General features: G+C 42.9%; 1 protein-coding gene and 1 non-coding gene across 2 annotated transcripts; one reads left to right on the plus strand and one right to left on the minus strand.

Moving 5' to 3' along the window:
- Positions 1-8030: 8030 nt before the first annotated feature.
- On the plus strand, positions 8031-24448 carry GSG1L2 (GSG1 like 2). Its single transcript, XM_023731007.1, is given in 9 exon segments — positions 8031-8085; positions 8088-8195; positions 8198-8323; positions 20807-20854; positions 22372-22524; positions 23030-23077; positions 23080-23134; positions 24191-24369; positions 24372-24448. Coding segments are annotated over 9 exon segments (849 nt in total).
- Positions 10016-10086, minus strand: TRNAR-UCU (transfer RNA arginine (anticodon UCU)). Its single transcript has one exon. It is a non-coding gene; the product is annotated as a tRNA-Arg (tRNA).
- Positions 24449-24832: the final 384 nt, after the last annotated feature.

Consider the following 24832-nt stretch of genomic DNA (forward strand, 5'->3'; position numbering starts at 1 on the left):
TAACTAGACTTAACAGACATATATGGAAGACTCCACCCAAAAACAGCACAATATACGTTCTACTCCAGTGTACATGGATCATTCTCCAGGGTAGACCACATTTCAGGTTACAAAGCAAGTCTCCATAAATTTAAAAAGATTGAAATCATACAAAGTCTTTTCTCTGACCACAGTGTAGTGGTGCTAGAAATCAATAACACAAAAAAACTTGGAAAATACACAAACATATGGAAATTAAACAACACACTATTAAACGACCAATGGGTCAGGGAAGAAATCAAAAGAGAAATCACAAATTTCTTAGAGTCAAATGCAAATGAAAGCAAAATATACCAAAGCTTATGGAATGCAGTAAAGGCAGTACTCAGAGGGAAACACATAGCAATAAATGCCTACATAAAAAAAAGAAGAAAGATCTCAGATTAACAGCCTAACTTGACAACCTCCGTAAATAGAAAGAGAAGAGCAAACTAAGCCTAAACCTACCAGAAGAAAGGAAATAACAAAGATCAGAGCAGAAATAAATAAAATCAAAACAGAAAAATAATAGAATCAGTAAAATCAGAAGTTGGTTCTTTGAAAGGATCAATAAAATTGACAAACCATTGGCTAGACTGACAAGGAAAAGAAGAGAAAAGATGCAAATAACCAAAACAAAAAATGAAAGTGGGGATATTACAAGTGACCCAATAGAAATAAAGAGAATTATGACAGAATATTATGAACAACTGTATGGCAGCAAATTGGATAACCTAGATAAAATGGACAAATTCTTAGAATCACACAACCTACCCAAACTGACTCAAGAGCAAATGGAAAGTCTCAACAGACCCATAACAAGTGAAGAAATCAAATCAGAGATCAAAAACCTCCCAACAAAAAAAAAAGTCCTGGACCAGATGACTTCATTGGGGAAGTCTACCAAACATTTAGAGAAGAATTGACATCAATACCATTTAAACTCTTCCAAAAGATAGAGAAGGAAGGAATACTCCCTAAATAATTCTATGAAGCAAACATAACCTTGATACCCAAAACAGACAAACACGCAAGGAAAAAAAAAAAATACAGGCCAATATCTCTTATGAATATAGATGCAAAAATTTTTAACAAATTACTAGTGAACAGAATCCAACAGCATATTAAAAGAGTCATATACTTCCAACAAGGCTGGCATTAATCCAAAAAACACAAAATAATAAATGTTGGAGAAGTTGTGGAGAGACTGGAACACTTATACACTGCTGGTGGGAATGTAAAATGGTACAACCACTTTGGAAATTGATTTGTTGTTTCCTTAAAAAGCTGGAAATAGAAGTACCATATGATCCAGCGATCCTACTCCTTGGAATATATCCTAGAGAAATAAGAGCAGTCACACGAATAGATATATGCACACCCATGTTCATTGCATCACTCTTAATGATAGCAAAAAGTTGGAAAGAACCTAGGGTGCCTATCAATGGACGAACAGATAAACAAATTATGGTATATTCATGCAGTGGAATACTACACAACAATAAAGAACAACAGTGAATCCATGAAACACCTTATAACATGGATGAATCTGGCAGGCATTATGCTGAGTGAATTTAGTCAGTCACAAAAGGACAAATATTGTTTGAGACTACTGTTATAAGAACTCAAGAAAGGTTCAGACACAGAAGAAAACATTATTTGATGGTTATGAGGGTAGGGAGGGAAGGAGAGGGAAATTCACTAACTAGATAGTAGGCAAGAATTATCTTAGGGGAAGGGAAGGACAACACACAATACAGGAGAAGTCAGCACAACTGGACTAAACCAAAAGCTAAGAAGTTTCCTGAACACAACCAAACACTTCGAGGGACAGAGTAGCAGGGGTGGGGTCCTGGGGACCAAGTTTTCAGGGGACATCTAGGTCAATTGGCATAACAAAATTTGTTAAAATACTCTGAAACCCACTTTGGTGAGTGGCGTCTGGGGTCTTAAACGCTTGCAAGCCGCCATCTAAGACGCATCAATTGGTCCCAACATACTTGGAGCAAAAGGGAATGAAAAACACCAAAGACACAAGGAAAATATGAGCCCAAGAGACAGAAAGGGCCGTATAAACCAGAGACTCCATCAGCCTGAGACCAGAAGAATTAGATGGTGCCCAGCTACCACCAATGACCGCCCTGACACGGAACGCAACAGAGAGTCCCTGAGGAGCAGGAGAAAAGTGGGGTGCAGAACTCAAATTCATATAAAAAGACCAGACTTAATGGTCTGACTGAGACTAGAGGAACTCCAGAAGACATGCCCCCCCACCCGGACTCTCTGTTAACCCAGAACTAAAACCATTCCTGAAGCCAACTCTTCAGACAAAGATTAGACTGGACTACAAGACATAAAATGATACTCATGAAGACTGTGCTTCTTAGTTCAAGTAGATACATGAGACTAAACGGGCAGCTCCTGTCTGGAGGCAAGATGAGAAGGCAGAAAGGGATAGGAGCTGGTTAAATGGACATGGGAAATCTGGGGTGGAAAGGGGGAGTGTGCTGTCACATTATAGGGATAGCAACTAGGGTCACATAACAATGTGTGTATAAATGTTTGTATGAGAAACTAACTTGAGCTGTAAACTTTCACTTAAAGCACAATTAAAAAAATAAAAATAAAAGAGTCATACAGTATGATCAAGTGGTATTTATTCCAGGAATGCAGGGATGGTTCAACATTAGAAGATCAATCAACGTGATACACCATGTAATTAAAACAAAGGAAAATTACCACATGATCATCTCTACGGATGCAGCAAAAGTGTTTGATAAAATTGAACACCTTTCTTGATGAAAACCCTAAAGAAGACTGGAATAAAAGGGAAATTCCTTGGTATGATTCAGGCATATACAAAAAGCCAACAGCCAACATTATACTTAATGGAGAAAGAGCTTTCACCTTGAAATCTACAATAAGACAAGGATGCCTGCTCTCACCACTTCTTTCAATATTGTATGAGAAGTCCTAGCCAGAGCAATAACACAGAAAAAGAAATAAAAGATATTCAGATTAGAAAAGAAGTAGTAAAATTATCTTTATTAGTGGATGATGTGTAAACAGAAGATTTCTAGAGCTGGTAGAGGAATTTAGCAACTTTGCAGGGTACAAGGTCAACAAACAAAAATCAGTCAGGTTTGTATACACCAGCAATGAGAAATCTGAAAGGGAAATTAGGGAAACAATTCCATTTACAATATCATCTAAGAGAATAAAATACCTAGGAATAAATCTAATCAGGGACGTAAAGGACTTATACCATGAAAACTATAAAATACTACTGAAAGAAATTAAAGAGGACTTAAATAAATGGAGAGATGTTTCATGTTCATGGATTGGAAAACTTAACATTGTTAGGTTGTCAACACTATCCCAAACAATCTGTAGATTCAACAGAATCCTGATCAAAATCCTAACAGCCTTCTTCACAGAAATAGAAAAACTAACCCTCAACTTTATATGGAGTGGCAAGAGGCCCCTGCATAGCTAACGTAATGTTAAAAGAGAAGAACAAAATAGGAGGACTCACATTTCATATTTTAAAACATCTTATACAGCCACAGTAATCAAAACAGCCTGGTACTGGTATAATAGTAGACACACAGACCAATGGAATAGAACTGAGAGTCCAGAAATAAACCCATACATCCATGGTGAAATGATCACTGACAGAGGTGCAAAGTTCATTCGATGGGGGAAAAAAAGAGTATCTTCAATAAATGGACTGGGAAAATTGGATTTCCACATGCAGAAAAATGAAACAGGATCCATGCCTCACACCATATACAAAAACAAATTCACAACGGATTAAGGACTTAAATATGCAAACTAAAAACCATAAAATTCTTAGAAGAACAAGCAGAGGCAACACTGTCAGGCCTAGCTTTCAATAATGGATTATCTAATACATTCACAAAAGCACAAACAGAAAAAGACAAAGTAAATAAACGGGACCTCATAAAAATTTAAAAAATGTTTGTTCATCAAAAGGCTTTACCAAAAAAGTGAAAAGTCAAGCTACCAACTAGGAGAATATCTTTGGAAACCATACATCCAATGAGAATCTAATAACCAAAATATATATATATATAACTTTGACAACAAAAAGACAACCCAATTTAAAAAATGGGCAAAGGACTTGAAAAGACATTTCACCAAAGAGGACATTCAAATGGCCACCAAACACAAGAAAAGATGCTCAGCATCATTAGCCATCAGAGAGATGCAAATCAAAAAATGCGATAGCATTTCAATCCCACTAGGATAGCTATAGTATAGTGACCCTATAGATCAGAATAGAACCGTCCCATAGGATTTCCAAGGAGTGGCTGGTGGATTTGAACTGCCAACCTTTTGGTTAGCAGTGGAGCTCTTAATCACTTTGCCACCATGAGTCGGAATCAACTCGACAGCAACGGGTTTGGTTTGGTTTTTGTTTGTCTTTTTTAGGATGGCTGTGAGTCGGAATCAACTCGACAGCAATGGGTAGGATGGCTAAGTTTTTTTAAAAAAAAAAAAGAAAATAGAAAATGTTGGCCAGGATGTGGGCAAACTGGAACCCTTATCCATTGCTGGTAGGAATGAAAATGGTACAGCCATTGTGGAAAAGAGTGTGGTGGTTCCTCATAAAACTGAAAATAGAACTATCGTATGATCCAGCAATTCTACTCCTAGGTATATATCCAAAGACTTGAAAGCAGAGCCTCAAAAAGAGACTTGTACACCAATGTTCACTGCAGCAGTATTCACAACAGCCAAAAGGTGGAAACAATCTAAATGCCCATCAACAGATGAATGGATAAACAAACTGTGGTACATACATACAGTGAAATACTACTCATCCAGTAGTAGAAATAAAGTCTTGATCTATGTTACAGTATGGATAGAGCTTGAAGACATTATACTGAGTGAAATAAGCCAATCACAAAAGGACTAATATTGTTATGACCTCACTTATATAAAAAGACAGGAAAAGGCAAATGTATAGAGACCAAAGTTTACTAGTGGTTACTAGGGGCAGGAGGGAGGAGGAATGGGAGAGTTAACGGTGATGGAAATATCACATTGATTAAGGGCAGGGTTGCACAGTCGATTATACAATTGCTGTCAATAAGTTGTACATCTGTAAAAAGTTCAACTGACAAAAGTTCTGTGATAGACATATTTACAACAATGACAAAAAAAGAGAGAGAGAGAGAGTAGTTGCTGAGGCTACCTACATACAACCAAACACCTCATGGGATTTTGTTCCTTGGTTTGGAGGTTTAGGGTCATTGTTTCTTGGGAACTTCCCAGTTAATTGTTCTAATAATATGCTTAGTGCTTCTGTTCCACATCTTAGTTTTGTTGCATAGTGCCTGGGGTCTTAAAAGCTTGCAAGTGACCATCCAAAGCACAACAATTGGTCACTATTCGCCTGGATCAACGGAGAAAGAAGGAGAGCCAGGAATAGGAGGAGGATATGGAATGTGTGGCTAATTGCCTTCCTGAACAACTGCTTCCTTTCCCACGAGACCAGAAGAACTGGATGGTGCCTGGCTACCATTACTGAATATTTTGGTCTAAGATTCCATAGAAGGATCCTGATCAAAAGCGGGAAAACACAGACCAAAATTTCAAACTTTCGTGGACTCTAGACTTTCTGGAGCCATGGAGGGTGGATGAATCCCTGAAACTCTTGCTCTGAGATAATCTTTAAACCTTAAACCAAAACTATCTCCTGAAATCATCTTAAAACCGAACAATAGTTTAGCTTAACTAGTAAAATGGTCTGCCTTTAGCATTATGCTCCTTTAAGAACTATCTCTATGGGATCAAATTGACAATAGCAACTCAAAAGATAAGATAGGAACCTTAGCGGGCAGTGAGCTTATGTTAATGAGACAGGAACAACTCAGAAAAAGGAGGGTGAGAATGGTTGCTTAACTCAAAGAATGCAATCAATGTCCCTGAATTGTACATGTAGAAAATGTTGGATTGGTGTATGTTTTGCTGTGTATATCCTCAACAACACCAACAAAATAAGTAAAATTTAGGGGAGAAAAAAAACCCAGTGGCAAGATTTTAAACTTTAGCAGTAAAATGCCAAATCTGAACAAAGACCCCCAAAATGGACGCTTATGATGATGAGACCTCTGGAATCGAGGTGGTGGTCTCTTTGGGATTATAGAGAGTAGGCTGAAGTGACGAAAATACCTGCTTTGTAAGAATATGCGCTATGTGATGTCTTTGAACTTCATCTCAAAATTTTCCCTTTTCTGAAGGGAGGAGGGTTGGGTCCACACAGGACTTCCCCACCAATAGGATAGGCGCCACCTAGTGATAGAACATGGTAACTTCTCTTCTCACAAGGTGGGAAAGCCAAGCACAACATAAATGCACACAACTTGTAAGGCTATTGCGAGCATATAAAACAGTTTATCAAGCTTTGCCATCAGGAAAGAACCGATAAAGTGATGTTAACCCAAATTTCACTGCCCTTCCTCCTACCTATCCATGCAAGTGTATTCTCGGTTACATCTGGGGGTCTTCATACAACCAAGGACCTGATTGTTTCAGATGCCACATGGAACTTCTGTTATCTTTCTCCTGCCCTCACTCCTTCATCAATCCTTTGCTCTGAACTCCTTAAGCATCCTCAGCATCATCACTTCTGCCACGAACACTTTGGCAAGGGCATCAGTGATGGTGCCAAGAGCTCTGTCTGCCAGCTTTTGAGCTTCCTGGATAGTGCTGAATTCTGCACCAAAGTGGGGGGCATGCTGTCCCTTCCAACTCCGCACAGCACACAGGCCCTGAAGCAGCCCTGCCTGTGCCTCGCATCACCTCAGAGTCCCTGGAACAAGCAGCCCTCCTCTGCAGTCCCTTTCATAGGACTGGGCAGGGAACACATCATACGCAAATCTCAGGAGTCCCTGTTTCTAGAACCAACACTGAGGGCCTACCCAGTGCAAAAGACGAGTGTGGGACAGACTCACCCAGACACCCACCCATCCTCTCCTGGTTTCATTCAAAAACCAACGCCTTGCAGCAGGGAGTCATACAGATACATACACCTATGTTTGCTGTACCATTATTCACAACCCAAGTGACCATCAACAGGTGAACAGATAAACAAAATATGACACATCCATATCATGGAATATTATTCAGCCATAAAGAGAAACGAAGACCTGAAGCTAGCCACACAAGGATGAACCTTGAAAATACTATGCTGAATGAAAGAAGCCAGTCACACAAGGCCACATATTATATGATCCCACTTATATAAAATATCCAGAACAGACAAATACACAGAGGCAAAAGTTTATTAGTGGTTACCTGGGGCTGGGGGAAGAGAAGAGGGGGAGTTATTGGTTAAGGGGCACTCAATTTCTGTTTGAGGTGATGAAAATCTTTTGGAATAGCGGTGATGGTGGCACAACATGGTGAATGTAATTAATGTCACTGAATTGTACACTTAAAAATGGTTAACATGGCAGATTTTATGTTTTATATTTTACCACAATAAAATTAAAACAAACAATGATCACCACCAGTAGCTGTAGAGTCAATTTTGACTCATGGCGACCCCATGTGTGTCAGAATAGAACTCTGCTCCCTAAGGTTTTCAATGGCTGATTTTTCGGAAGTAGATCCCAGCCTTTTCTTTTCAGGCACCTCTGCACTCCAAACCACCAACCTTTCCGTTAGCAGCCCATCCATATCACCATTTGCACTGACAAGGACTCCAAAACATACAAACAACAACAAAAACATCCTAGGTCCTCCTCCACATCTAGGTCCTGGGAGGACAGGAAGGTGTCCTGGCTCTGGGCCTCTCTGCGTGCGCCTTCTCAGGCCACAGGTGCTCACCTGGACGCCTGGAGCTGGAGTATGCTCGGATTCCGGGGCTGGAGGGTGTGAGGGGAGACTCTATGAAGAAGCCAGACTGCAGGTGGAGGGGGAGTGGGCGTCCGTGTGGAGGTGGGGAACGGGGTTCATTCACCGCCAGACCTCGTTCAGCCATGGACAGGGCTGGGTGGCAGCGGGCGCTGCTCCTCCTTGCCGTCTGCCTCGCCCTGGCTTCTTCCTCACTGCCGTGGAGAGCAGCCACTGGTGTGAGGGGACCCGGAGGGTGGCCAAGCCCCTGAGGCAGAACCAGCCACATGGGCCCCACTACATTCACTACAGCCTGGCAGGAGGGACGACGAGAGCCAGGCTGTCCAGTACATTTGGAAGGTGGGAGACGACAAGTTCGTCCAGTACAGGTTCCACGTGTGGCTCTGGCAGTCATGCGTGGAGAGCTTGTTCTGCGCAGGTGAGCATGGCCTGCAGGTTCAGAGGTAACGGGCGCAGGGACATGGCTGGGGGCATGGACTCTGGAGCCTGGCTGCCTGGGTTTGAATCCCGGCTCTGCCACGGAGGGACTGTGTGTCCTTAAGCAAGTCCCTTCTCCTCCCTGAGCCTCAGTTTTCTGCTCTATAAAATGGGAACAATAGTCATACCCACCTCCTGGGGTTGTTGTGAAGATTAAATGAGTGGATTCACACAAAGTACTTGAGACAGTGCCTGACACATTGATCATATGTGTTTGTGTTTATTAAATGCTAGCTATTACCATTCACTGTTGTTACCCAACCTTTGGAGATTCAAAGGTGGCTCCTCCCCAGCTCTAAGCTGTATACCTGGTATTTCTCTTGCATTTTTAGGGGGTCTTGGGACAGAAGATTCTCTTAGAAAACAAACTTTTATCATCATCGATGGGAAGGGAGCCACCTTTATGTAGCACTTGCCACAAGCATAAGTATGACCTTTAACAAGTTCGACCCTTAGCTCAGGCAATCACTAAAACAACCCTGCAAATAGAGCTTATTTCCTCAGCTCAAGAATGAGGAAACCGAGGCTCAGAGAGCTTCAAGTCACAACCCTGGTAAGCCTACTCCCCTTACCACCATTCTATACCAGTTTCCATCAAGTTGACTCCAACTCATGGCGACCTCGTGTGTGTCAGAATAGAACTGTGCTCCATAGGCTGATTTTTCTGAAGTAGATGGTCAGGCCTTTCTTCCAAGGTGCCTCTGGGTGGACTCGAACCTCCAGCCTTTTGGTTAGCAGCAGAACACGTTAACCGTTTGCATTATTCAGCCCCAATTTATCAAAATTTGCAGCTTCTGTGGGGTTGGGCTTGGTGGTGGTAAGGCAAATAGTGAAAGAAAATGAAAGAGAGGAGGGAAGGGAGGGTTGGTATTTGGAGCACATATTTCAGAAAAGAGTGTTTTTAGCTCACACAGAACTGAGAGTGAGGAATTCCACCTTTCAACATCTGGCAGCCTGGCTTGAGCGCCCATGCTCAAGGCCAGCACACTTTCCCCTTCCTGCAGGGAAAGCAAGACCCCCAAGGGTGAAAGAAGAGGACTTCCCCCACCTCTCCATTTCCCTCCTGACCTCAGGCTTATGTCTAAGTGAGAGGCAGCAAGAAGGAGTCTCTGAATGCTGCACCCCGTCCCCACCCCGGCCCCAGTGGTGGCCGCCGAGGGGCAGTGTCCTACCTTACCTCCTCTGGTATCCAGGTCAGCACTGCAGCAGTGCCTGGAGCTAAGGCTCCTGGAGGGGCCTTTCCCTGCCCCTCTTCTCTGGGGAGTGCTATCCTCCTATAAGTCCACTCTCTCTTCACAGACAGACTCAGCAGTCTCATGACCCTGCATCCTGGAGGGTTCCCAAGACAGTCCCGGAGTCTGGGTATGGAAAATATGGTCACCATATTGTTGTTGTTAGCTGCCGGCAAGTTGGACCCTGATTCAGCAAAAAGAAAAAACACGGCATTATCTCCATGATTGGTTGTGGATCGGACAGTTGTGATCCATAGGGTTTTCATTGGCTGATTTTCTGAAGTAGATCACCAGGTCCTTCTTCCTAGTCCATTTTAGTCTGGAAGATCTGCTAAAACCTGTTCAGCATCATAGCAACACTCAAACCTCCACAGACAGACGGGTGGTGGCTACGCATGAGGTACCTTGGCCAGGAATTGAACCCAGGTCTCCTGCATAGAAGGCAAGAATTCTACCACTAAACCACCAATGCCCCTGTGGTCACCAGACCCATAGGTAACTTGCTTTGGAACTTCCACTCCCTTTCCAAGTCCCCATCTGAGGATTCCCTCCTTCTACTTCCACAGCTATACATACGCATCACATCAGTCATCAAGCATCGGAGAGAAACTCCAGGTGTCCAGCCCTGGAGATTCTGACTCAGTAGGCCTGGAGTAAGGTCTAGAAATATGCATTCTTTTTTTTTTTTTTAAGCAAAGTTTTATATCTCTATGTATAGATATATAAGATCAAATCATTTTGAAAGGCTTATAAGAAAAAACTGCAGTCCCTTGCCCGTTCTCTTCCCTCTCTATAACCTAGTCCCACCCTTTAGGGAAAACCACTTTTCACATTGTTGTTTCTTCTGGTATTTGCCTCTATGTTTCCACAAAATGTGCTGACATTTCTACATCTTCATCTCAGACATTAGCTATTGACTTCCTGTTGTAATGGACAGGATTTAACTTACACCGCCACATCCCACATCACCTCTGCCATCATCCTGACATGGTTATGTTGCTATTTTATTTAAATCAATAAGCCAGTAATTTATTTTGACTATATAAATATTGTCATTGCAGAATCAAGGAGGGTTCCGTGATTACATTTATTTTCTTGTACAGTTTTTTGCTTTTCCTGGAGTTTTGAATGACCATTTCTTTTCCCATCCTGGGCATTTGTTTTGTATTTGCTTCAAGTCTCTGTTCTCTCTGGTAGTATCTGCATTTTGAACATGCTCCCCTGTGATTACAACACACACCAGAGTCAGAGAAGCGTGCCGAAGGGTAAGGCAAAGTCCTTGGGGAAGAGGGGGACTCAGAGCAGCACGGAGCGAACTGGCACGCATTCACTTAACAACCAATTCTGTGTTGGGCACAGGGCTAGGTGAGTGAGCCACTGTCTTAGTTTCTTGGTGCAGCTGTAATAGAAATACTGTAAGTGGGTAGTTTTGAAGAATAGAAATTTATTTTCTTATGGTTCTGGAAACTAAAAGCCCAAATTCAGACTGTGGCTCTAAGTGGAGGTCTTTATTTCAGCTTCTAGTAGCTGGCAATCCTTGGAGTTCCTGGGTTTGTAGATGCATCCGTTTCTGTGATCATCAGGTAGCATCTGTCTTCCTGTTTGTGCTTCCTTGTTTGCTGGCAACTCAGGAGCAAACAGGTTTAGGACACACCCTACACTAATATGGCCTCATTAACATAACAAAGAAAACCCTATTCCCAAATGGAATTGCATCCACAGGTATAGGGATTAGGATTCCAGCATATATTTTCGGGGGACACAATTCAATCCATAGCAACCATAGTGCTGAGAGCTAACGATACAGCAGGAGAGACCTGGGATAAACATAAAACAAGGAAAAATATAATGGTTATAACTGACAAAACTGTTTTAATTCTCCTGGAATCCAGATTTCTGGGTCATAGAATTGGAATGACCCACCCAGGCCATTTACCCTTAAGTGTCCTTTTGAACCTTGAGCCTTTAAGGAACTGGTTCCCTAAAGTCACCTTCAAGTCAAACAATAGCCTAGTAAGCAGTTTAGCAGAGACTGTTTTGCCTTAGGCAATGAGTTCTTTTGGAAAATTATCTGTGTGCAGCCAGCTTTGAGAAGCAGGAACTCCAGGGTCTGACTGTTGAAAACAACTGTTGCCATTGAGTCTATTCGATTCCGACTCATAGTGACGCTATAGGACGGAGTAGAACTGCCCCATAGGGTTTCCAAGGAGCAGCTGGTGGATTTGAACTGCTGAACTTTTGGTTAGCAGTCGAGCTCCTAACCACTGTGCCCTCAGGGATCCGGGGTCTGACTAGAGGCTGTGTTTTAGGATGTATGGCATGTCCTTGGCAACTCTGTAACCTCTAGACCCTGAAACCCTGCACTGTGCTTTGATGCCATCTCCTGATAAATTAACATAACAATGGCCCATATAACCCGCTTTCCCAGTCCCCCCTTCTAGAGCCTTCCCAAACATTCAGGTTGACACTGCCTGAATGGAATCGTATTTCTTCACAATAAGTATATCCTGTTACACTAATTTTTGGTGTTTCTCTGCACATTTAGGTTATTGACATAATGACGACTCAGCTATGACATGGGAATGCAAAACAGGGAGAGGTTATTTACAGCTCTGGGGATGGGGATGTTTTCATAAAGGAAGTGGCAATTGTGCTAGGTCTCAGTGTAGGATTGTCACGTTAATAGGTGAATATTGGAGGGAAATTCCAGGCAGACAGAACTGAGTGAGTGAAGTTCTGAGGCCTGACAGCCCAGGTATTTGCATCAGAACGTAAGGCAGGGGAGGAAGAGGAAGCCTCTTCACAGAAGAATTTACCTCACATGGCTCTTCTGTGTCACCTGAGGCAGCTTCTCCTCTCCTGCAACACAAGATTGCAGTCATTCCAGCTCAAGGAAGTGAGCAGAACAACGTCCTCTAAAAGAAAAAGTTTAATTGGAGAAAATTGGGAGCGTTACTATTTGTAATGTCAGGAGAGGCTGGGCATGTAGTAGAACCTGAACTTGCAGACAAGAGTTAGAAAATTAGAGACATGGGAGCTGCTTCTCATGAACAGAGAACTGGGAGAGAGAACTCTGCATGAGTTGGTTTGTGGAAAGCGTGGAAGTGGAAACCTCATCCATTAAACGCAATCAAGGCAAAGAAGATGCAGGGAAGATTGGAAGCAGCAGTAAACTGTCTACCTGCATATGGTGGGTGCCTCACATATTCACACAAATGGTATGCAAGTATATGATATATACTGCTCCCGAGCTCTCTGAGGAAAACTGTTACCCAGGTAGGGTGGGTCTTCTCAGCCTAAGAGGTATTTAAGGGGCCGTGTGAAAACGTTTCAGGTTCCTTCCTCTAGAGACCAGGAGTTCCCTTGGTATCTTTGTCATCCCATAGAGTGTTTACTCCTCAGTGACACACACACGAACCCCACCTTCTCATGGATTACACCACTAAAGGGTATTTTATATGTTGGCAGAGACACACACTGAATTTTAAGGAGTATTGATGTTCTCAATGATTTGTAGGAATAAAGGATGAATTTCTTGACCTCTTTCTGATTTATGTGCAACTTACGTACTTGATGTCAGAACAGAAAGAGACCTTAGCAAGTATCTGGTCAGGTTTTCTCAAAGATAATTCCACAGAGATGTCTTGTAAGATACTCTTTGTAAAAATAAATGAAAGAGCTTTGAGAGTCAAATAAATTTGGCAAATGTTACATATTACGTTTCTTCTTAGAAATTCAATGCACACTAGCATATTAAAATCCCTGAGAAATTTCACAATAAAGAGATCTGTTTAATATCACATATCCCAATGTTTCCCAAAATTAGTTGACCGTGGACATCCCTGGTAGCATAAGCAGTTAAGAGCTCAGCAGCTAACCAAAAGGTTAATAGTTTGAGTTCCCCTCACCCTCAGAGGTACCTGGAAAGAAAGTCCTGGCAATCTACTTCCAAAAATCAGCTATTGAAAATCCTATGGAGCTATTGAAAATCCTACTCTGGCACATATGAGGTAAAAAATAATAATAATTTAAAAAAAAATTTAAGTAAAAAAAAAATAGTTGAGCATAGAAAAAAATGTGTAAAATATGGTTATTCTGTGAGACTAGTTTTTGGAGGAACACACTTTAGAAAAGGCTGACATAGAACAATAGACTCATTTTGCAGATAGGTGTAAGTATCCCATTGAAGGTTGTACAGCTGCCCTGATAGAGTTAAACACGGAGCTCTGTCCGGGCATGAACCAGTACTTGAAATTTGCCTTCAAAATTGGAGGATACAAAGAGACGGAAAGGAGCCCTGCTGGCGCAGTAGTTAAGAGCTCAGCTGCTAACCAAAACATTGGCAGTTCAAATCCACCAGCCACTCCTTGGAAACCCTGTGGGACAGTTCTACTCTGTCCTATAGGGTTGATAAGAGTCAGAATCTACTCAACAGCAATAGGTTTGGTTTTTTGAAGAGACCAAAGAAAGAGGAAGGCAACTCTAGTGTGGCGGAGAAGGAGTTTTTATTAGGGAAACTTACATATGAGGCAGTGGTCCCTGGTGGCAGCAGAACCAAAGCAGACCTCTGCACCCAGTGTGGGAGGGGAGTGGAGATTTTGTAGTGGTCAATGTCAAAGTGGCTACACGCCAGAGAGTTACATAAGACCGCCTCAGCAAGGTCACATAACAGGCACTTGGAAAAAAGCAGTGAACTAACAGAAATAGCAGAGAACTAACGGAAAGCATGAGGGCAACCATGTTTGGCCTCTCAAGCTCAAATTTCTTAACTCTTAACCCAGAACTTTCCCTATTACCCCACAATGCTGCAAAACTTATATAAAGGGCAATGAATCTTTTAATTGTCAATGAATAGTTTTGTGTCCAATCAATCTAAAAAAACTTCTGCTCACATTTTATGTATTTCTAAATACATAATGAAGCAAACCAGGGTCTCTAAATATTGTCATTACTTCATTAAAAAGTACACAGTTAGGAATAATTTTTACTAAATAAAACTAAAATAATATCAAACATACTAGAGAGTAAAACAAAAGCTGTATAATCAGGGATTGCAAACTCAAATGGTTGTAAGAGGTGGTAACAAAAAACAAAAAATTCCCAGGGCTAGCTGGGAAAGCCAATTACCTTGAAAACTCTTGCCTTAGCTAACAAGAACAGAGTAGCTTTGCGGTCATGTGGGCTTATGGGTCCAGTACTGTCAGATACTCTGATTTTTCAAGGGAAGTATGACATCTGGATTTTAAAAAAAAAATCTTTAAAACACATCACAGGGTAAAAAAGCATGTCTACAGCAGAATGTAGCCTGAGGCCCCCAGTTGGAGATTGCACCATACAAGCAACTGCTATTTAGTCTAATTTATCACCAGTGCCTGGAAGAGTTGGGGCTTATGATAGAAAAGGATTAGGACTGGGAGGTGAGTAGGAAGGAACCCAAACTGGGCTTTAGAAAGAGGGTCAGCAACGGCAAGGTGGGCTCCATAGATCTACCACAAAGGGCTCTAGTGTGGGGCAGTTGCTCCTCGGCCCCAACCAAGTCCAGGAAAGAGGCCTCTAGACATCTAACCACCTCCCAGTCCTGCTGTTCCCTGAGGACTTCACTGGGTATTGTCCTTCTGAATTAGCGTTATCTCCATCTGCCACCCCAAATGCATTGCTGTCAAGTCAATTCTGACTTATGGTGACCCCATATATTACAGAGTAGAACTGCTCCATAGGGTTTTCTTGGCAGTAATCGTTATGGAAGCAGATCACCAGGTCTTTCTTCTGAGATGCTGCTGGGTGGGTTTGAACCACATCAACCTTTAGGTCAGTAGTTGAGTGCAAACTGTTTACATCACCCAGGGAACCAGTCCCCCTAAAAGCTGATCCTCCAGGGAAGCCCTTGCCTAGAGGGCTATTTCAGGACATCTTGTGTACACACCACCTTGTACATGCCACCTTGAAGAGTTCTCCACTTTCTCACCAATGCCCAAAATGCCTTTGAAAGGAGATAAGGGCTTTTATTCCACACTCTGAAGTGCAGGTTTGAAATGAAAATTTCTAGCTGACACAGCACTCAGACAAAATGTCCTTTTCTCTGGGTGAGTTGGGCAATCAACAAAATGCATGGATACCACATTCTATGCTGTTCTGCTAAACTCAGAAGGTTCAAGGGCAGAGGGACCTGTGCACCCCAAAGGAGAAGGCAAGACTTAAAAGAGGGGAGTGAGGGGGAAGAGGGTGACAAGCAGATTGGAAACGCCAAAGTCAAGCTCCGAGAACTTGGACGCTGTTCCTGGAGCTGGCTTGCTGCTCCGCTTGGCTGGAGAAGCACTCAGAAGCTATTTAACACCCGCCTCTGTGGCTTCAGGGATTTATAAAGATTTTTCCTTTTAATCCTGCTGGACTTATTCAAAAGGAACACCATTTTCTGAGGATTTGTATTAATCAAAGGGTCACTATGGTCTGACTCTCTTGGCCTGAGTTAAGCTCGCCCTTCTAAGCTATTGTGAAGTCTCTTAATCTCCTTGGCTGGCCTCCACACGCTCTTTACCCTGCCCCTGGCTCTGTACCTGGCCTCCTCCTTAGTCCTCTCAGAAAAGGCAACTCCCTTCAGAAGACAAGTTAGACTCTTACTCCTCCAGGCATTGCGTATGGAGACAGCAGGGGGTGATGTAGGAAAAGGTACTGGGTCTCAAGCAGGAAAACCCAGTTTGAATTCCTGACTCTACCAACCTGTTAGAGCCTGGCCCCCAAATCTGTGAAACAGGGATATTGGTACTTGCCTTATCAGTAATGAAACACACAGAAATATGTAAGGCAGTTCATAAAATATTTTCACAGCTTTCTCATTGGAGTACTTTTATTCTGTCCATTTTGCAGATGAAGCAAGCGAGGCTGGGAAATGTCAAGAAACTTCCTGTGGTTACCAACTGTGGCAGAACCAGGCATAGAAGCCAGGCCTTATGGATGTAAAGGCCCCATGCTGTCCGTGATGTCCATCTGTTGCTCTCCCTGTCAGCCTGACTCACGGGGTTGTGGGGAGGACCTGAGGAGGTGACATGCCAAAAGTGTTGCATTTCTTAATTTCCTACATCTGCCATACCTGAGGACCACAACATGGGTGGCTTAAAACAATAGAAATTTTTGTCTCATGGTCCTGGAGGCCAGAAGTCTGAATTCAGGGTGTTTGCAGGACCGTGCTCTCTCTGAAGGCTTGAGAGAAAGATCTTTTCTTGTCTCTTCCAGGCGTTTTTTGGCTTGTGGTAGCATCACTGCAATTTCTGCCTCTGTCTTCCCATGGCCATCTTCCCTCTGTGTCTGTTTGTCTCTGTGTTTCCTCCTCTCTTTTTGTAATGACACCAGTCATAAAGAGATTAGGCTCATCCTAATGACCTCATCTTAACTAATTACATTTGCAACAACCCTATTTCCAAATAAGGTCACATTCACAGGTACCGAGGGTTAGGACTTCAACATAACTTCTTTTTGGTGAGGGAGACACAATTCAACCATAATAAGCCCCAAGTGCTCTGTAAGACAGTATAGAGTGAGTGTCATAATTCCCCAGTGCTAGGGGACCTCCCTGGTAGATGCAGGAAGCCTCGGACTAATTGTTGCTATTGTAACCATAATACGGATACTGCTGCTAAAATCAGAGAATAAACTCAAAAATATTTCCAATCCCATAAATCCAAAATGGACTTAATTAAAACTCTGCAGAGGCCACTGTGACTGGAGATTAAAACTGGGTGCCTAATTTTGTTACTCTCAGCCCCGGATTGGGTAAACACCCCCTTAATGCCATCTGTGTGGACGGTTATGTGACAAATGAAGCCCTGCCTACACATTCAGTCAGAAAGCATCCCAGCCAATTGGTTATATCATAAACCACCCTTCCTTTCTTTTCTTTCCATAGCTCAGCAGTGGGGCAGTGCAGAAGTATGAAGGATTAAGGACATGGGCACTTGGGATTTCATGAGGATGAGCATGGTAAATCTCAAGGTTTATGACCTTTAGACAAAAAATCAGTTGCCATTGAGTCATCTCCAACTCATGGAGACCCCATGTGTGTCAGAGTAGAACTGCACTCCATAGAGTTTTCAACTGCTGATTTTTCAGAAGTAGATCGCCAGGCCTTTCTTCCAAGGTGTCTCTGGGTGGACTCAAACCTTCAACCTTTCTGTTAGCAGCCAAGCATGTTAACCATTTGCACCAGGGACTCTGACCTTTATACATATATCATCAAAATCATGTGCTTGCTGATACATATGATCCTTCCCACTTGATCCTGGACGCAGTAGAAGGTGACTACTAGGTCTTGGTAAGGAAGTAAAAGATGGGCTCTGTCTTGGGAGGTCAGGTTGATGGCAGGAGAACATAAAAGCTAGAAAGAGGAATTTAGATTTAATGCTGGAGGAAGTAGGGAGTCATTTAAGTTCTTGAATAAGAAAGTTACCTGGAATTTTCTTCTCTATCAAAGAAAAAATATTTTCTGAAGTCTAAAGATGCTCCTCCAACTTCCTTCTGATTCTGAAAACTTCCAGAAAAGGTAAGTGACCTGACCCTTGCCTTTAGGATACTCAAAGTCTAGGAATAAATAATGATTCATGCTCACTACATGCAGAAAGCCCACAGAGCTCATTTTATTTCAATAAGATTTAAGTGCATATTACATATAGAAGAAGGCTTCACATCTATTATCTGCTTTATCTTCAAAGCAAGGTTAAAGTGGAGATGATTAAGCCTGTTTCGGAGATGAGGAAGCCATTCCTTTGGAGAGTCAATGATATATGCGTGCACATGTGCCCTACCTTGCTCCTTTAGCTGCTACCAGACCAGACTGGGCCCACCTTCCTGAGTCTCAGTCATCTTTGCATTCCCCGGCTCCTCCACTACTATCGTTGGATTGCATTAAGCCAGTGCTGGAGTAGAACAGCTTCACCAGACCTGAGTTCTAATACTAAAACTGCCACTACCTGTGCTGTCCAGTACAAGTCATTGTCCCTTTGTGGTCGTTGGACTCACTCCTCCAAACTGTGCAAGGATGAACCAGGTAACTTCCAAGGCTCCGCCCACTCTATATCCTGTGATTCCATTTTGGGGTGAAGTGTTAATGGAGAGACAGTGAGGCAAGGACCCCAGAGGGTGACTCGTTATGGTCTCAATTCCCCATTTGTCACTCACCCCCAAACCAGGATTTGATTACCTCTCTACATCAAGTGGATATTCATCGACTTGGCCCTTTCAAAAGAATTATGTATCTAAGGTAGTGACTCAAACTTTTCATCCAGTGTGTGCAACATGACAGATGATGCTCACATGCAAAGCACAGCCTCCGTGACCACATAACTAAGCTTGGTTGTGGGTTGTGGAGTCTTCCCAATATCTGGTGCACAAACCATCTAAACCGTTGCCGTTGAGTTGATTCCAACTCATGACTACCCCATTTGTTACAGAGTAGAATTGATCCATAGGCTTTTCTTGGTTGTAATCTTTATGGAAGCAGTTTTCCAGGCCTTTCTTCTGTGGAGCCTCTGGGTGGGTTTGAACTGCCAACCTTTAGGCAAACTCCTTGCACCACACAAGGACTCCGACAATAACTCCTCCCTTTTCTTTCACACTCAAGAAAGCACAATGTAATGCAAGTGACAGAAAGGTGCTAGTAACAGATAATTCTGAATCTGCTCTATATTAAAAAAAAGTCATTACAATCTTTATTACTTTCCATGTAAGCAGTAATAAATTATTTGAGACTCATATCACAATAGAGGCTGTTTCTAAAGCTGAGAATCACTGGTCTAAGTCTCACAGTTTCAGTCCAAATGGGCTAGTTTATGCTGCAATAACAAACAAACCCGAAATTCCCAGTGGTTTAAACCAGGGTATTTATTTCTAGCTCATGCTATGTGTACTTTTCAGGGCAGTAAGAAGTCTTTTCTCATTATAGCCATTCAGGTCCCAGGCTGATGGGGACCCATCTTGATATGTGCTCTATAATCACAGAGGCAAGGGAAAGAGAACGTGGGGAGCAATCGGGGCTCTTAAAGCTTCTGACCAGAAGTGACCTGCTTCATTTCTGCTCCCAGTTCACTGGCCAAAGAAAGTCACACAACCAAGCCCAAGTTCAATAGTGCAGGACTGTATCATGCTCCCATAAGGAGGGGCACCACATACCCGTGAACAACGAAGTAGTCCACCACCCTCCCCATTCTTTGTTCCAAATGATCTGGGATACAATTTGTTGTTGTTACTTGCGGTCAAGTCGGCTCTGACTCATAGCAATCCCATGTACAACAGAACAAAATGCTGCCCAGTGCTGCACCAACTTTATGATCTTTGGTATGTTCGAGCCCATTGTTTCGGCCACTGTGTATTTTGAGTGCCTTCTAACTTAAGGGACTCATCTCCGAACACTATATGGGACGATATTCTGCTATGATCCATAGGGTTTTCATTGGCTGTTTTCAAAAGTAGATGGGCAGGCATTTCTTCCTAGTATGTCTTAGTCTGGAAGCTCTGCTGACCCCAGTCCACCATGGGTGACACTACTGGAGTTTGAAATATAGATGGCATAGCTTCCAGCATCACAGTAACGCGCAACCTACCACAGTATAACAAACTGAGATGGGTGGTAGGGGATACAATTAAGGGACTAGAAACATAGTTTGCCCCCTATTATTATGGATTGAATTGTGTACCCCAAAAATGTGTGTCTACTTGGCTAGGCCATGATTCCCAGGATGTATGTTGTCAACCATTTTATGATCTGATGTGATTTTCCTATGTGTTGTAAATCCTACCTCTATGATGTTACTGTGGCAGGACTCAATCTATAAGATTAGATTGTGTCTTGAGTCAATCTCTTTTGAGATATAAAAGACAGAAGTGAGCAGAGAGACATGGGAACCTCATACCACCAAGAAAGAAGCACCAGGAGCTTTGGACCTGAGGTTTCTGTGCGGAGAAGCTTCTAGACAAGGGGAAGATTGATGACAAGGACCTTCCCCTGGAGCCAACAGAGAGAGAAAGCCTTTCCCTGGAGCTGGCACCCTGAATTTGGACTTCTACCCTATTAGACTGTGAGAGAATAAATTTCTGTTTGTTAAAGCCATCCACTTGTGGTACTTCTGTTATAGCAGCACTAGATGACTAAGACACCCTCTGTCACAGTTAACTCTACTTATGGATACATTCTCTTTATCTTTTAGGTGAGAAGTGTAGCAGTTTCCAGAGTATAATACCAGTTTAAGAAAAAGGTAAACACCTTACTCATGTGTCATAGATTGAATTGTGTCTCCCCAAAACGTGTATCAACTTGGCTAGTCCATGATTCCCAGTATTGTGTGATTGTCCACCATTTCGTCATCTGATGTGATTTTCCTACGTGTTGTAAATTCTACCTCTGTGATATTAATGAGGTGGGATTAGTGGGCAGTTATCTTAATGAGTCGGGACTCAATTTACAAGATTAGGTTGTGTCTTAAATCAATCTCTTTTGAGATATAAAAGAGAGAGGCGAGCAGAGAGACATGGGGACCTCATACCACAGAAAGAAGCACCGGGAGCATAGCATCCTTTGGACCCAGGATCCCTGCCCTGAGATGCTCCTCAACTGCAGAAGATTGATGACAAAGACCTTCCACCAGAGCCAACAGAGAGAGAAGGCCTTCCCCTGGAGCTGGCAACCTGAATTCGGACTTCTAGCCTCCTAGACTGTGAGAAGATAAATTTCTCTTTGTCAAAACCATCCACTTGTGGTATTTCTTTTATGGCAGCACTAGATAACTAAGACATCATGCTCCTATCCATTATCACACCTCATAAATTTGGACAGTTTTTATTGTTTTTGTTGGGACTTGGGAAAAAAAGACTAGAGAATTACTTACAGTTGTTCCGTGAAGTCCAGTCCAAAACCTAGAACCACAGACTCCCTCCACGTGCCCTAGGAGAAGCCATGACTGGTAGCATTTGCTGTTTCCCATGATGTCAATACTCCTACTGTGGCCAATTTCAAGCTGTCGATGTGAGCTGAACATAGTGGGGAATTGATGAGCTCCAACACATCACTGCCTCCAGCACACTTTCTTCTCTGTAACACTCATCTGTTTTGTAATTACTTTCTTAGTATCTGTTTTCCCAGCTGGAATATGGGCTTTGAGAAGGTGGGGATCATTTCTGTTTCATTCATTCCTGTACCCTCAGTACCTTGGCTTGTAGTAGGCCTTTTACAAGTATTAAATTCCCTTCCTGTCTCCTAGATTCTCCACTCCTTCCACATCTGATAAAGTTCCTGAAGCCACAGGCTGGATCCCATCCAAAGGGCAAACAAGTGACTCCCACAGACATAAACGTGGTATAGGTACCTCTAGCCAGAGCCCTTCAGCTCTCAGACTGCCCTGTCCCCTGTTTAAGTTTGAATATCTTTTTCTTTACAAAGGCAAAGATAACGTTTTCTGGTGGATTCGAAACAACACATTGACTTTCTGGACTGGGAAGTAGAGATACCTAGTATTTCTTATGTTCTCACAACAGAATTTTGCTTAGCTCTTGCTTTTTTTTTTTTCTCCCAGCTGTATACGCTCTTTATAGACTCCTCTTTCAGGTCCAAGGAGCCCCCTTTCAGTGCCAATTTCCCAAGATTCAGCAGAGGCATCTGATTGTCCCTCCATGGTGTTTATTTCAGAATGTAGAGGTGAACTAAATCAAAGGATTGAGCGTTCCACCACCTCTGAATTCTAAACGCCAGCATTTCTGCCATCTCTGTGTTTTGCAGGTGTTTTGGGGTTGTCTATAGGGGCTGAGATCCTGAATATCCTTCTGATGTTGGCAAGTGCCATCCTCCTGGGCTTCAGAGTGACTTATCATGACTCTGGGTTCAACTGGCTCAAGGTGGATGCCTCTGTAGCCATCCTCATGGTGCTTGCAGGTACTTTCCAACATCATCACTACCACAGGAACATTTGTCTCAGCCTGCCCCAGAGGGAATGGCAGAGCTTCAGGTTGGGTTTACCCACTGCCAAAGAACAGGCTGGCTCTTTCCTGCCAATAGCCAGTTCAGCAGGACAGCTGGTCTACTGGATAAGTCACTGAATTAATCCCGTTGGGTGGAAGTAATTGTGGTTTGAGTAAGATTTATTGGTGTGTCTTTAGTTCTGTGGGGAGAGGATGCACTGGCTCTGAGAATAGAAATTGTCTCACTTAGTTACAGAGGTTAAGCAGGAGTCTGTGGAGAAATCCTGCCTGGGTTCAGATCTCTGCTACTTCATGGCTGTGTGACACTGGGCAAGTGTACACCTGAGACATGGGTGGCTGCTTGGAAGGGTTAAGGAAGATGCTGGAAGGCTGCCTTATATCAACTTCTTGCAAGGTAGAGAAGCTCTTCCATTTTATTGCATTTTTAAATGTAGCTCACAAAAGCTTTCCTTGTGCAGGGCTCCTAGGCATGGTGGACCACATGACATATACAACGATTGTTCAAATATCCTTGGACCAGAAGATAGGAGGCCACAACCATGGGACTATGGCTGGTCATACTGGTGAGTTGCTGGTCATGGTGCTCAAGCCCTGGTGGACCAAGAGGGATGCACATAGGTTTCGTAGGGCAACTGATCTTGGCCATAGCTCTGCCACCTCTTACTCTTATGAATTTGGGTTAGTTTCTTAACTTTTTGTAGTTCAATTTCCTCATCTGTAAAGTAATGATACCTGACTCGCATATTTTTATAGAATTTAAAGAGATGGTGTTTATAAAATGCTTGGTGCATAGTAAGTCTTCAAGAAATGGAGACACTTGGTTGTTTGCATCTTAAACACAGCTGAGGGGAAAATGTCCAGAGATATAACTCGTAAGAAACGTTTCAATGAGAGGAGATCCAGCCCCTGTTTCTGACAGAAGGACAGGGACGTGACATAGAAGTTCTGTCTCTAATAGAAACTCTCAGACACGTCATCTAAGGTCACGCGGTTCTCTTTGATGTGGGCCTCAGAAGCATATCTACATCTTAAAAATGTGTGTATGTATACTTAAATTTTTATCTTAAATAGCAAGTTCTCATGTTACTCTCCTCTTTGTAAAACAAATAACACTTTTAGAGCTCACTCCCTCACCCTATTATTCTAAGATATTGTGAACATGTCTGTTTGCTGTTAGCTATATGCTTCGTGATTTATTAGATTTTGAACTTGCCTTACTTTCAATCTTCCCCGTCTGCAGAAGTTAATTTTTACAAGTATTTCTGAGTCAGAGATGACAACAACAGGGACAACAACAACAAGCACTTACTGTGTAGCAGACACTATGCTAAGCACTTCCCACGTGAGTCCTCCCAGCAACCCTGTGTGGCAACATGAGTATTACTTCAGTTTTACAGATAAGGAAAGCGATACAGAGAGGTGAAGTCATCAGTTCAAGGTCACACAGCTGATAGGAGGTGGGGCATGGTGCCAACTCAGCAGGATGACTCCATCCCGTGACAGTACATTGGATGGTCTCTGGGACTTAAGATCCAAAAATGCAGCTCCCAGTTGGGTACAACCAGGATCTGGGAGTCGCAGCCTCAGGCCCTTTTCCTAACTATGCCTTTTGCTGACAGCCTCACCTGGGGTTCTTCAGCCCTCTGCATGGCTGTATCTGCCACGGCCACGAGCAGATACACCTCAGCCCACCTGGAATTCACAGAGAAGCAGAGGGTACAGAAGGGCAGTCCGCACCCTCAGCACTACTTCCCAGAACCTGAGGCTTCAGAGACTGTTCGGGAAAGAGGAGCTGCTTCCAGCCTGCTGGACATGCCCTTGTGAATGGATCTGGGCCCCTGCCACCAGGTACCCCAGGCAGAGTGTCTGTGTGCTAGCCAATCCCTGTTGGTGTCAGCTCTGCACAAGCAGGCAGGTCATGCACGTGTCCCCACAATGAGCATCTCGTGTGGGCTTTCAAAGGCTTCAGTCCACATACACTCCCCATCTCACACTTTGCTAAAGACCTTTGGCTTCAGCATCGGATTCCTGTTAAAATACCAGTGTGTTTAAGTGAGCTAATTCTTATTGTTGGTATCAACTGTTTACACTCTAGTGTAAATCAGCTTATCAAGCTTTCCTGACAGTGAGTTTAACAATGGTAACAAAGAAAGAGGGTGCATATGAGCACTGAGGGGAAGAGAATCTAAAGAAAGGGAGGAGCAAGGTTTTAACTACAAAGGTTTGAATACAAAGGTATTGCCCACATAGGTTCATTGATA

This window comes from Trichechus manatus, unplaced genomic scaffold, assembly GCF_000243295.1.
Source record: "Trichechus manatus latirostris isolate Lorelei unplaced genomic scaffold, TriManLat1.0 scaffold00040, whole genome shotgun sequence".
NCBI lineage: Eukaryota > Metazoa > Chordata > Mammalia > Sirenia > Trichechidae > Trichechus > Trichechus manatus.